The 14,526-nt window shown below is 39.4% G+C and overlaps 2 protein-coding genes across 2 annotated transcripts; one reads left to right on the top strand and one right to left on the bottom strand.

Annotated features, from left to right (window-relative positions):
* Positions 1 to 644: 644 nt before the first annotated feature.
* LOC126491980 (protocadherin beta-6) lies at positions 645 to 4,202 on the bottom strand. The gene has a single exon (XM_050128041.1). It carries the CDS (start codon positions 4,039 to 4,041, stop codon positions 1,699 to 1,701), a length of 2,343 nt encoding a protein of 780 aa, XP_049983998.1. The 5' UTR covers positions 4,042 to 4,202; the 3' UTR covers positions 645 to 1,698.
* A 3,605-nt stretch (positions 4,203 to 7,807) lies between these two features.
* Positions 7,808 to 10,899, top strand: LOC126491959 (zinc finger protein 431-like; the record flags this gene model as incomplete). The annotated part of the gene is made up of 1 exon (XM_050127974.1): positions 7,808 to 10,899. A coding segment is annotated over one exon (1,725 nt), but the record flags the coding sequence as incomplete, so codon positions are not given.
* Between the last annotated feature and the right edge of the window lie 3,627 nt (positions 10,900 to 14,526).

Here is a 14,526-nt window from a genome sequence, read left to right as displayed (position 1 = left end):
TCTGCCTCTGCCTCTGCCTCTGCCTCTGCCTCTGCCTCTGCCTCTGCCTCTGCCTCTGCCTCTGCCTCTGCCTCTGCCTCTGCCTCTGCCTCTGCCTCTGCCTCTGCCTCTGCCTCTGCCTCTGCCTCTGCCTCTGCCTCTGCCTCCTTGGATTAAAAGTAAGCACCACCATTGCCCAAATCATTTTTAATTTTTGATAAGTTCAATTATTTTTCTTGTAGAACATTCAAATACTAGATAGATATATCTGGGTGATAAGATATGGAAAATGATTTTTAAGTAAATTTAACCAAAGAAATAATGACTTGTTATGTGAAACATTATTTAGAGAAATTCACTCAAAATATGCATATATTGTGATTTTCATTGCTTTCATGTGTTATATTTAGTTGTATAAAATTCCAACTTCCCTAATGATACTGTTTTTCCCCATTATAAATTCCTATATTGTACACTCTTCAGTTAAAATGTTATAGGAAGGATACTGGTGTGGATTGGCAGATTTCATTCCCAACAATCCTACATCATGACAGATGGAAATAGAAAGGAAGAACCCATTGGTAGATAGGATGCAATGGAAATAGTTCCCCTGAGATACCCTATTTATGGCAAATAAGTATTAGTGATAAAAAGATTAAAACACTTAAAAGCCACTCATCTGCATAGTTTGTGGAAAGTTTAATGGGCACTCATGTTTATACAGCATTTATAAATCAGCTTATCATCCAAACACATGGCTCACTAAATCTCTTCTCATACAAGGTGAAAGCACACTCAGCCACTAGCAATGGCTTAGGTCAAGCAACGTTACCTCTGGTACATTTTAGAAACCATTTTGGCCTGTATTTAAGCAAATAAAGTCTTGAAATATTAACTGTGATTGTCGGAAAAGATGACAAACTTAACAACGCACTCCTTTCTTTTATGTATGAGACATGGAAAACTACGACAGATGACGGTATCTCATGTTCACCCTTTATTAGCTGTACACAACGCTGTGGTACCATTATAACACATATGTGTGGGTGAGGGAAACACATGCATGATGGAGTTACTTTATTCAGGCATCAAGAATGAAAATGTCATTTTGAGAGACATGGAGCTGCAGATCATTTAAGCTAAATAATCACCCTCTAAAAGTCAATTAGTACATGAAGGCAAAATGGGGGGGGGGGTTAAGACGGTGATGGGGAGAAAACAGAGGATTAAGGAATGGGATGAGTGAATAGTATCAAGGTGTGGTGTGTGCACCTCTGAAAATGTCACATGGGTGCTGAACACTGAAAATATACCAAGCTGGAGGGAAGTGAAAATCAAAATTAATTCTATACAGCAAGCTATATGCATAGCCTCAACAAGACACTATTTGAAGTGGATGTTGCAGAAATTGATGCTGGTTATAATGGAGAGGAAGAAATGAGCTCCTGAGAACAGCATTTGAAATAACCAGAGAAACACAGCAGAGTTATATATCCCCTCCTAAATTAGTGAAGGAAAAAGATGCAGTAGGGTTACACTGACAAAATAGGAAGCACAGTTCTCACCCCCCCCCAAAATACACTAAAAGAAAACAGAGAATAAAATCGATGTAGAAATATATTGACTCAAGGAAAGAATATGGAAAGCAAAAGGAAAATATACAGCAATTATTTCCGATGTGGTTATTGAAACCTACGTCTCCCGGTAACTGGAATTTAGCTAGGGGTCCTGAAACAGACCACTGGGGATGATGGGATTAAAGAACTTGAAATCTGTGGTCCCCGGGTCTCCAGCGAGACATACCTCATATTGATAATCCTGGGACAGGGTCCCCATGCCGCTGATATCAACCAGGTGTCCAGGAAAGTGTCCTTCAGGCACAGAGCAGCCACTCAGCGAGGATGCCCTGGCCCTCCTGCACAGCCTCACCCCCACAAACAGCAGCACAGACAAGAGAAAGAGCGAAGAAACAGATGCCAAGGCAATGACCAAATAGAGTGTGAGCAAGTCATTATTATCCTGCGCGGGGTCGCGCGCCACCTCTGGCAGAGGCAGGAAGGGCTGAGAGAAGCCATCAACCAACAGCACGTGCAGAGTGACACTGGCAGACCGCTGAGGATCGCCATTGTCCTTGACCAGCAGCAGCAGCCTGTGCTTGGGCGCATCGCGCTCATTCAGCAGCCTGGAGGTGCGCACCTCGCCATTGTGAGCCCACACGCTGAACAGTCCTGGCTCCGTGGCCTTCAGCAGCTGAAAGGATAACCAGGCGTTCTGGCCAGAGTCGCGGTCCACAGCCACCACCTTGGTGACCAGGTAGCCGGGTTCCGCCGCTCTGGGCAGCAGCTCTGTGAAGGGCGCAGAGGCGTTCTGCAGCGGGTAGAGCACGAAGGGCGCATTGTCGTTGGCATCCAGCACCACCACGCGCACCAGCGTCTGGCTGCTGAGCGCAGGCGAGCCTTGGTCTGTGGCGCTCACGTGGAACTCGAAGCTCTGCAGAGCCTCATAGTCCAGCGCCCTGAGCGCGAACAGCTGCCCATTGTCGGCATTGATGGAGATGAGCGAGGAGAGAGGCAGCTGCGGGTCGTGAGTGGGCAGCAGCGAGTAGGTGATGTGGGCATTGGAGCCCAAGTCTGAGTCTGTGGCGCTGATGGTGCCTATGTGCAGGGCGGGACTGTTGTTCTCTTGGACAAACAGGGTGTAGGAGCTTTGTGTGAAGGTGGGGGCATTGTCGTTGACGTCGGAGACCTGCACTGTTATGCTGTGCTGGCTTGTAAGCCTGGGTGTGCCCATATCGCTGACTGTGATGGTGATGTTGTACTCAGCTCTGCTCTCTCTGTCCAGTGGCCCCTCTGTCACTAAAGTGTAATAGTTCTCGAATGTGGGTTTTAAGAGAAATGGAATATCGTTCTGAATAGAACACACCATCCTTCCATTGTCCCCAGAATCTGGGTCAGAAACACTGAAAACAGCAACTACAGCTTCAGGAACATTTTCTGGGATTGAACTAGTGAGCGAAGATACTGTGAGTTTAGGGACGTTGTCATTCACATCCAGCACCTGTATAGCTACACTGCATTTCCCTGAAAGACCTCCACTGTCTGCCGCTACAATTTCCATGGTATAATACGTTGTTGCCTCAAAATCTAATGCCTCTTTAAGGCGAATTTCTCCTGTAACTTGGTCTATTACAAATGGTTGAGAAACTTCACCACCTTGAAACAGAGAGTAGACTACCTTTCCATATATCCCAGCATCTAAATCCCTGGCAGACACCGTCAAAACTAAGGCATTAAGGGGGCTGTTCTCAGGGACTTGAACCTCATAGAGCGACTGTACAAACTGGGGAGCGTTATCATTGATGTCCACGACTTCAATGCGAACTGTGGTGGTCCCAGACCTGTGTGGAGACCCTCCATCTACAGCAGTGAGGGTTAAAGTGAGCTCAGGCTGCTCCTCCCTGTCCAGGGCTCTGTCCAGCACCAGTTCTGGGTATTTCCTGCCATCAGCACGACTGTGAGTAACGACATGGAAGTGGAGGTTTGGGCTGACTGTGTAGTTCTGAACAGCATTGCTGCCTATGTCAGGGTCCTGAGCTGCCTTCAGATGAAACACAGTCCCTGGCTGGTCTTTTTCTTGTATTTTTAGGAGCATTTCTCTTTGTGGGAACTCTGGAGAATGGTCGTTTATGTCTGTGAGCTGCAGGTCAGTTTGGAAGAACTGCACAGGGTTTTCCAGTATGAGCTGGAAGTGCAGCACACAGGGTTCTGTCGCCCCACACAGCTTCTCCCGATCTGGTTTTTCCTTCAGGAGTAAATTCCCTGTCTCTGCATCCAGCTGCAAGAGCTCTTTGTTTCCTCTATGATGGATTCGCGCCCCTCTAGTGGCCAGTTCACCCACCCTAAGCCCCAGATCTTTTGCCAGATTAGCCACCAAGTATCCAGTCTCTGTTTCTTCTGGCATAGAATATCTAATTGCCTCAGAGCCAGCCTCCCATAAAAGCAACAATATAGTAAGAAAAACGACTTGCCTTTTCTCTGGCGTTTTTGCTAGAGCTGTCTCCATCGTTCAGATGCAGTTTCTAAGGCGCTGTTGCTTCCAAATCTTGGCTGTTTCAATCCACACAGATAATGTTTGATGAAATAACCTCGACTTAAATCTTCCCGAATTGCTTACAGGAGTCCATTATCCTAGATCTTATGTAAATGCCCCCTTCTCTCCGGGAACAGTCCGCATTCTGATTACTGGGAAGGACTTCCTGCTCATCCTTAGAGCGCCTCGTAATACAAACTGTTAGTCTGCAGCGCCATCGTGCGTACTTTTCTAGTGTTGCAATTGGGTACACTCGTTTTTGTTCTCAGTCCAACCCTGTTGTGTTTAAATACCCTTTAAGATGCAGAACTATCCTTCCATTGAGTGCTCAAATCTTATCAACCATAAGTTCCGACACATTCGATGAATTAACTTTCAATGAATGTAACTTTTTAAATGAACTAAATAGCAATAGATATGTATGAAAGACGTTTTGAATACATAAATTCAATGTAATGGATACCTACAAAATATTTGAATATTCCCCCAATTACTTTCCACTGAAATATACATAAAAAGGGCACCAGTCTTGAGTATATAGCACAACAAATGGTCACCAAGATAATACGGTCTAATAAGCAGAATCTAGACAAGTAGCTCGCACCGAAAGAGAAAAAAGCTCCCCCTGCCGTTTTATTACCATATGATATTTTTGCTTCTCTTAGGACTTTTAAAGTAGTGCCGGTAGAGTACTCCTCTGCTGTAAGATTGCTCTTCGCTTGCATCTTCTTTGGCATGCTCCTCTATGGTATTCTGCTGTCATCGTTTGTACCATTCCTCCATATGTCTGCATCATTTGCACGCACACACAGCACAAAAGGAACATTGCCGATTTCCAGGTTTCAGTTTTTAGTTGCTTGGTTTTTTTGTTTTACTTGTTTGTTTTGGTTTGTTTTGGCTTGCTCTTTAAAGGCAGGGTTTCTCTGTGTAACAGCTCTGGCTGTCCTGGCTCACTTTTCAGACCATGTTGACCTCAGACTCAGAGAGATCTGCCTGCCTCTGCCTTCCGAGTCCTGAGATTATAGGCGTGCATCACATCAAGCCTAGGTTGGCATCTTGGATATTACTCTTGTGGTCAATCCTTCACATGTCCAATGTATAAAATATGCATAAGTTATATGTATCAGAATGATGTGCTATACATCCAAGTGTGAAAATATATTTGGCCTTGACAAATGCTGTGAAATGGTTTTCAAAAGCACTTGTGCTGAGTTGATGGCTCATCCCTTTAGTCCTATCTCTGAGAAGACACGCAAAGAGGTATCACAAATTCAAGGCAAGAGTGGGATACATAGCCAGTCACTGTCTCAAAGACATTCCTTTAAATGCTCGAAATAGCTCAATAGTAGAATGCTTGCCTAGTGCACTCAGTGGATTGGGTTCCATTTCCAGCAATGTGAAAAAGTAATTCCAGCAACACATGGGATTTCCAGTTGCTCCATAATCTTGTCAACATTTGATGCTGTCTTTCCCGGTTTTAACCACCCTAGTGAGTAGGAATGTCATAGTGTACATTTAATTAGCATTTCCCTGGATATCAATGAAATGTTACAAACTTTCACATGTTTATTGACCATTCATATGCATTCTCATGATGAGGTCTTTTATATATTTCCTATCTGAGCCATTGGTCTGATGGCTTTTTGGTCTGCAGAAGAATCTATATTCTTAGTATAAACCTGTTTTGTATATATGCATATTGCAAATAATTTTTTCTATGCCTTCTTTGAGAAACAAAAAAATACTAATTTTAACTTAACCTTATCTGTCAATATTTTCCATGTCTGGGTAGCACTATTCTACTGTTTAAATCTTTCTATCTCCAAGGTCATAAGAATTCTTATGTATTTTGGATGATTGGTTTTTGTTTTCATATTTAAAGCTATAATCAACATAAACTCTTTCAAGTGCATAAAATTAGGGTCCATATTTTCCCAAATCTTTTGCATTCTGTACTGAAAAGATGACCCATTGCCCATTGTTTCTGAGTTGTCACAATGTCCTAAGTCAGGTGATCATGAATCAGCTCAAAGATTCCATTTGCCTCGAATATCAAACAGTAATGCTATTCTCTCTTACTTCTTATAACTCCACAATAGGTATTATTATCTTAAAGATAAGTTTCCTTCAGAAATAAATGACTTTTAATGAATGTTAAACCAACAGAAAAAATATTAAAAGGCACAGAGAACCTCCACAACTGGGCACAACCCTCCTCATTATAGTTCAATCTAGAGCGGTACATTTTTTATAACTGACTGAGCTTCAATATTAATGTATATTTTTCCATGAGTCCATCAATTTAACTGGGATCTCCTCTACATACTATACACACACACACACACACACACACAATTTATCATGACATGCAACATGCATCTATTTTTGAGTAACACGAAGCCATTTCTCTGACACCAAATCTTCAAAATCTACTTATTTAATCTATATCTCCATTTTCTGAATCTCTGAAAATCATTGGTCTTTTATACTGCCTGTATCCTTTGAACTTTTTGATATTTCATACAGTTCAGAGTTTTTCAGCTTACTTCAGTGATAAACATGTTTTTTCTCAATGCCTCTTCATGACTTGGCAGCTCATTTCACTTGGCATTGAATAATATTCCATTTTGTGATTGCATTAGGCTATCTCAGTTTCACTTATGGAAGGATCTTGGTAACTGTTAGAGTTTGACAAGTGATGTAAAAGGCTCCAGTAATGCCCCTGTTTCAGTTTTTTGTGTGAACATAGTTTCAATTAACTTAAATACTAAGAAACATGATTGCTGTCTCATATAGTAAGAGTGTGCTTGGTTTTACTGCCAAACAATCTTCTAAAATGACTATATCATTTTCATTCCCATAACACATAAATGAGGTTCTTGGTGTGTCATGTCCTCTCAGGAGTGGTAGTGTCAATGTCCCAGAGATTAGTCATTCTGCCTTATGGTTGGGTAGTGGTGTTTCATTTTTTTAACTTGTTGACATGGAGCCTCTTCCCATGTGGTTATTCATCATCTGTATTAGGATTCTCTAGAGTATAGATATAGATGATATATATATATATAATGCATAGAAAGAATATTTATTATAGTAAATATATATACATATATGTATATAAAGGAATTCATTAGAATGAATTATGAGTTATGGTCCAGCTCATCCAAAAATGGCTGCCTATGAATGGAAGGTCCAAGAATCCAGTAGTTGTTCAGTCTATGAGGCTGGATGTCTCAGCTGGTCTTCAGTATACACTGGAATCCCAAAGAGGTAGGCTCTAATGCCAGACTAGAGCAAGCAGAAAAAGAGGAAAAGATTCCTTCTTTCATGTCTTTATAAAGCAATGGTTCTCTGCCTACCTGATGTTGTGACCTTTCAATACAGTTTCTCTTGCTGTGGTGTCCCCAACCATAAAATTATTTTCATTGTTACTTCATAAACTATAACCTTGCTACTGTTGTGACTAACAATAAAAATATCTGTGTTTGGTATTCTGTGCTGTGAGTGCTACTTCAGGAGCTCTGAGGAGAACATGGGTGAGCCTGGAAGCCACGACTTGGAGTTTTGCCTGAGTTCAACTACCTGTTCTTCTTGCTGGCCTGGCCTGCTCTTGGGGCCTGGGGATATGTCTCAGGGGTGATCCCTGGAGAGTTATTTGCGGATTGTAACTGTGGAAACTAAAGGAATGAAGAAGTTTCATGAACTGGTGGCCTACCTGTTCATTGCCTGACGTGATCTGTATAATTCAGTGACCTATGAGGATGTTCACATTGACTTCACTGAGGATGAGTGGATTTTGCTGAATCCTTTCCAACAGAGTTTTTACATAGATGTGATACTGGAGACATACAGGAACCTCACCGCTCTTGGGTACTATTGGGAAGACCATAATTTTGAAGAGTATTGTCAAAGTGCTAGAAAACATGGAAGGGATGAGAGAAACCATATTGGACAAAAGCCCTCTGAATATCCTCAGTGTGATAAAGCCTTTGCATGTTACAGTCATCTTCAAAGGCTTGAAAAATTTCATTCAGCAGAGAAGCCATATGATGGCATTCAATATGATGAAGCCTTTGCAGGTACCAGTTCTCTCCAATTACTTCAAAGTACACATGCTGAAGAGAATCTCTATGAAAGTAATCAATGCAGTAAAGACTTTTCATATGTCAGAAGTCTTCAAGTTCACAGAAGACAACATTCTGGAGAGAAAACTGATGAATGTAATCAATGTGATAAAGCTTTTTCAAAATGCTCTAAACTCCAAATACATGAAAGAACACATACTAAAGAGAAACGCTACGAATGTAATGAATGTGGTAAACTATTTCCACATCAGTCTAATCTCCAAATACATAAAAGAACACATACTGGAGAGAAACCCTACACATGTAATCAATGTGGTAAAGCCTTTGCACAGAAAAGTCAAGTTCGAGTACATCAGAGGATACATACTGGAGAGAAACCTTATCAGTGTAATGAATGTGGTAAAGCCTTTTCACAGAACAGTAGTCTCCAAATACATCAAAGAACACATACTGGAGAGAAACCCTACACATGTCATCAATGTGGTAAAGCCTTTTCACAGAACAGTAAAGTTCGAGTACATCAGAGGATACATACTGGAGAGAAACCTTATCAGTGTAATGAATGTGGTAAAGCCTTTTCACAGAACAGTAGTCTCCAAATACATCAAAGAACACATACTGGAGAGAAACCCTACACATGTCATCAATGTGGTAAAGCCTTTTCACAGAACAGTAAAGTTCGAGTACATCAGAGGATACATACTGGAGAGAAACCTTATCAGTGTAATGAATGTGGTAAAGCCTTTTCACAGAACAGTAGTCTCCAAATACATCAAAGAACACATACTGGAGAGAAACCCTACACATGTCATCAATGTGGTAAAGCCTTTTCACAGAACAGTAAAGTTCGATTACATCAGAGGATACATACTGGAGAGAAACCTTATCAGTGTAATGAATGTGGTAAAGCCTTTCCACAGAACAGTAGTCTCCAAATACATCAAAGAACACATACTGGAGAGAAACCTTATAAATGTAAGCAATGTGATAAAGGTTTTGCGTATCATGGTGAACTTCAAAGACATCAAAGAACACATACTGGAGAGAAGCCCTTTGAATGTAAGCAATGTAATAAAGCTTTTTCAGAGCGCTCTAAACTCCAAAGACACAAAATAACACATACTGGAGAGAAACCCTATGAATGTAATCAATGTGGTAAAGCCTTTTCATATACCAGTACTCTCAAACTTCACAAAAGAACACATACTGGAGAGAAGCCATATGAATGTAATCAATGTGATAAGGCCTTTTCACAACTCCGTAGTCTAAAAACACATAAAAGAACACATACTGGAGAGAAACCTTATGAATGTACTCAGTGTAGTAAAGCCTTTGCATGTTATACAAGTGTACACATCTATCCAAGAACACATGCTGAATAGACACCCTACAATTTTAGCCAATGTGGTAGAGCCTTTGTATGTGTCATCAGGCTTTAAAATCTTGAGAATAAAATCATACTGCAAAGAAACTTTTTTTTTTTTCTTTTTTTGGTTTATCGAGGTAGGGTTTCTCTCTGTAGCATTGGAGTCTGTTCTGGAACTCACTCATAGACAAGGCTGGCCTTTAACTCACAGAGATTTGTCAGTCTCTGTCTCCCAAGTGCTGGATTAAAGGGGTGTGCCACCCCAGTCCAGCCTGTCAAACACTTTAGGTGCAATCAGTGTGGTAAAGTTTTCCTCTTCATGGTAGTCTTTATATGAGAGTAAACTTTTAGTACATAAGGAGTCTATTACGGCCTTTGCAAATCACAGTACTCTGATGACATGACAAGATTCATACTGAAGGGAATGTGACTATAAATATTTTGGAAATATCTTCAGGCAACACACATTTACTTACAGAAGACTGGGAAGAAAACAAGTCTACAAGTGTCAAGTCTGTTCAACCATTATAAAGTCTCCATTGTTAATTGCAGATGCAAAATTATATGGACAAAAGTCCTGTGCATTTAGTGATAAGGTAACTTTTTGATTTCTCACCTTTCTTCATTTATATAAATAAATCTGGAGAAGTTAGCTTGATTCGGGAAATAACCAGGCTAGCTTTAAGATAAACAATTACATTTCTACATATTATGAGGGGAAACTCAAGCTACAAAAAGGGAAAGTCCAAGTTCTTCTGTTTCCCATGGAAATCACCCAGAGCTCAAGCACCTGGTCCATCTCAGTTTTTCTTCTGGGTTCTAGGAGAGCACGCCTCAACTATGTTCCACTTCTTAAATATGATAGATTAACCAAGCTTCCCCTATCCCTTATCCAGATGTAAAATTTTATAGATGTGTATGATGCCTCTTTTTTGTCTATGATAAAACATAATGTCTAAGTCAATTAATATAATAGTTTATTGTGACTCTGAGTTCCACACCGTTATATGATCACTTTGAAAATTGTAATAAGAAGTGTCAGACATGACAGCTACATTTGGAAGCTAAGAACTCACATCCTCAGCCTGCAGCATGAACCAGGTGTAGGAACTTGAAATGGTGTGTGAATGTATACTCTCAGGAAAAAAAAAATCATGACTTATTTCTTCCAGGATGACAATATTTTCTAAACTTTCCCAAATGATGCCATTAATTGAGAATGATTAATATCCATAACTTCAAGTCTACATTCTTGCTCTCTATTGCATGATCCAAATCATGATTGAGAAAACCTCTGGAAGTAAGCCTTTAAATGTTTCAAAACCTAGGTTACAGGAATGAATGCTTACAGGAGAAAAACATTCTTGAATAAAAAAATGCTTAGCCCAAAAAAAAATCTGTGTTTTCCAATAGTCTTAGGGGAGTCCTGTGAGAGGGTCATTTGACCCTTCTCAATGGATCACAACCAAAAGGCTGAGAACCACAATTATAAAGGCTCCCAGCAGAAGGTGCAGCCCAGATTAAAGATGAATCTTCTCACACTGAAAGAACTGGATTAAAGGCGCGTCTACCTACCTTGAAGATCTGCTTAGAAGTGGATCTTTCCACTTCAAAGTAAGCAAAATTTTTCACAGGTGTGTCCCATTTTGGAGTTTTAGTTAATTCCAGCTGTAGTCAAGTTGACAACCAAGAATAGCCATTCCATCTCAGAGTTTTGTTTGGTGTTAGTATCCTTGGCATTATGTAGGCTTGTTTTCTTAATGTTGGGTCTTTAAAGTCTGTATTTGCACAGCTGTCTTTTATCAATTACATCATTTGGCAGCATTTTCTCCTGATCTTTGACACTTTTTGGTAGACTCTTTCACAGATCATAAAATCTAATTTTAATAAAGCGTGCATCACCAATTATTTCTTCCACAGATCATTATTTTGGGTCAAGATTTTTTAGTATTTTCTCTTTGCATTTGCATACAAAAAGGCCATCAAATACACAAAGAAGATTGCAGAAATTCTGCATAAAGTTTTATAATTTATTGATTCTTCAAAAGATAAACGATATTTCAGCAGCTGAGTCTTTCCAATAGATTATTGTGCATTCCTCAGTTTATTTAGATCTTTATATTTTTCTCAATAATTTTTGATCTTCCCACTTTATAACTCCCTAGGAGATTCTTTTGTTGGTGTTGATATATTTAGAAGCCATTTTAAATGCTATTTCAGTTTTTCTTCTTATAAACAGAGCTTATCTCACATCTGCCGGCATTCCTGGCTTGCTTTATCACTTCTGTGCTGCAGGAATTCCTACTGCCAGTAGCCTTTAAGTTACCCACCCACTTGGGTGTGGCCTCTTACACTATTTATGCTGATGTTTACTTCTGATTGCAGAGTTTTCATGATTTTAACCACATAATTTCATCACTTAAAATATAATTTTATTCCTTCTGCTGTGCCTTTTTCTTCTTCTTTACCTTATTTCTCTGGCTGGAACTGGTAGTAAAATCTTGTTAGTAGCCAGGGTGGACATCACTGTGTCATTGTTGATTTCCAGCAGAAAAATTTTAATAGTTTGTCTTTAGTAATATTTATTATACACATATATACTTGTTTGGGTATCTTATGAGACTGGGTGTCATTATGTGTAGCTTGGGCTGTTCTGGAATTCACTATGGAGAATGGCCTGGAACTCACAGAGATCCGCCTGCCTCTGCCTCCTGTGTGCTGGAATTAAAGATGTGCCACCATGTTTGGCTACTGTATACTTTTGAACATACTCAAAAGTTCCCTTCTGTATTCTTTTGCTATCGTTTTGCCCATTAATATGTGCTGTATTTTGTTGAGTAATTTTTCTGTATCCATTGTGATTAATTGTGTTGCTTTTCTCCTTGACCTCTTGCTATGGTGGGTTGCGGTAATCAGATTTCACACGCTAAACTGCTTTGCGTTATACAGATTAACGCGTGATGTCATCATTTGATTTCTTCTCACACGTCTCTGAATTTGATTGTCTTTTTGTTAAAAAAAATTTAGCATGACCATGTATATATATAGAAGAGGTTGTTGTGTAATTTCTATCTTACAGTGTCCTTTTGAAATTTGGATTTCATAATCTATTCAGAGTTGCTGGCACCTAGCTAATTTGTGTAAACATTTGTGTTAGTCCTCATATATTCATTTTTAATAATTCAACATTTGAAACGGAATTTTATAATATCTTATCTAATAGATGCGACAGATCAGATTTTATGTTTTCTTCAGTTTTTGTTTTTTGTTTTTTTGTTTTTTGTTTTGTTTTTCAAGACAGGGTTTCTCTGTGGCTTTGGAGCCTGTCCTGGAACTAGCTCTGTAGACCAGGCTGGTCTTGAACTCACAGAGATCCTCCTACCTCTGCCTCCCGAGTGCTGGGATTAAAGGCGTGTGCCACCATCACCCGGCTTTCTTCAGTTTTTGAATTATAAATTGTCAAATGCAACAACATTGTTCCTTATAAATTTGATGGCTTGATTCAGTAAAGATTAACAAAAAACAAAATAGATACACTTGTATGACAGATATGACAATGTAATCTAGGAAGTCCATGACCCACTAGTTCACATGATTTCACCAACTGGATACAGTCACATTTTATGTTTTACCAAATATCCTGCACACATTCAACATACTTACCATTCTTATGTAATGTGCTTCTTGACTCTAAATATTTAGTACAAGTGAGATAGAAAGAGAGGAATGAGGAAAAAAGAAAGAAAAGAGGGAGGGCAAAAATGGCAGGCAGGAAAAGAAAGGTTGTCACAGCAGCCATTGTATGAGAAAAAAAAATCATTGGAAAAAGGTGACTTTCTCATGAATCTGTTCTCATTGCCCTAAGACTTCTCAGCAAAGTAAAGAAGTGAGCAGCCAAGGTTAGCAATAGTAATTCCACACATTAAACCTATGATAACTAGAAAGTAGATGCAACACATGATGGTGTAATTTATCTGATAGAAGTTGTACATGCAGATTATGTAGGTGTGTGTGTATATATGACTTCTCCATCATGAAGATGTGGTCATCTTTATGCTTTATATCTAAAGGAACCAAGGGAGAACTGAGAGATGAAAACTCCATCCCAAATAAATATAAAAATCATGTGAGGTCTTTAATTGTTAAAAATAATGAAACTAGAAATAAATTATCTTTGAAACAAACTTTATAAACTAACTCTTAGATGCTTGTACATCTTTGTTGACTGACAGACTTGGCATGAGCTGAGATGACGCTAAAATAACCCCGCCAGCACAGCAAGAAGAAATAAAAATATGAAGTCAAGGGACATAGAGAATGGAGTGAGAATCTCAGAAAATAAAGTTTCCAGAAAGAAATTTTAACGATATGGGGGAAAATGAAAAATTCAAATAGAGAACTGTTTATTTTTTCTAAAAGTAGACTTAATTTCCAAATCAAATACCCTTAAAGCCTACTGAAACAGTAACAATAAAGAAATATGTAACATAGTTGTGTGAACAGAAGGATATTTCAAAGAAAGAGAAAAATCTTAAAAAGCTCACCAAAACTTAAATTACTATACAAAATATTCTCATGAATTAATAATAAGAGAAATGAGTAAGACTATTATATAACTGGTTTAGAAAACCAATTTTTTTTGAGTCAGGTCTCACTATATAGCCCTAGCTGGCCTGGTACTCACTTTGAACAACAGGCTGGCCTCCCACTGTGATCCACCTGCCTCTGCCTCCTTACTGTTGATATTGAAGGAGGGTGCCTCCAAGACCAGCTCTCTTTTCATTTTTAAAGCTTTTTTCTGCTTTCTCTCATTTTTTTGCACATCTATGCCTCTGCCTCTGTATTATCTTAAGAAACCACTGTTCTTGCTTTATAGAGCCAACACCTGGTCAATATTCACTGGTAACCTTTCCTGCTACTTTTTACCTCTTGACACAAGTCTGCAATTCATTTGGGATTTTTTCCTTCTGCCTACTTAATCCATTAAAAGTGTTTCTCTCAGTGCCATGT

Source organism: Alexandromys fortis, unplaced genomic scaffold, assembly GCF_014885135.2.
Source record: "Alexandromys fortis isolate MF-2015 unplaced genomic scaffold, M_Fortis_MF-2015_v1.1 scaffold_283, whole genome shotgun sequence".
NCBI lineage: Eukaryota > Metazoa > Chordata > Mammalia > Rodentia > Cricetidae > Alexandromys > Alexandromys fortis.
Note: the sequence above shows the minus strand (reverse complement) of the source record. Positions and strands in the feature narration are given on the sequence as shown.

Coding starts and splice junctions, on each gene's coding strand:
- LOC126491980 (XM_050128041.1), bottom strand. CDS start 4,041: ATGGAGACAGCTCTAGCAAAAACGCCAGAGAAAAGGCAAGTCGTTTTT.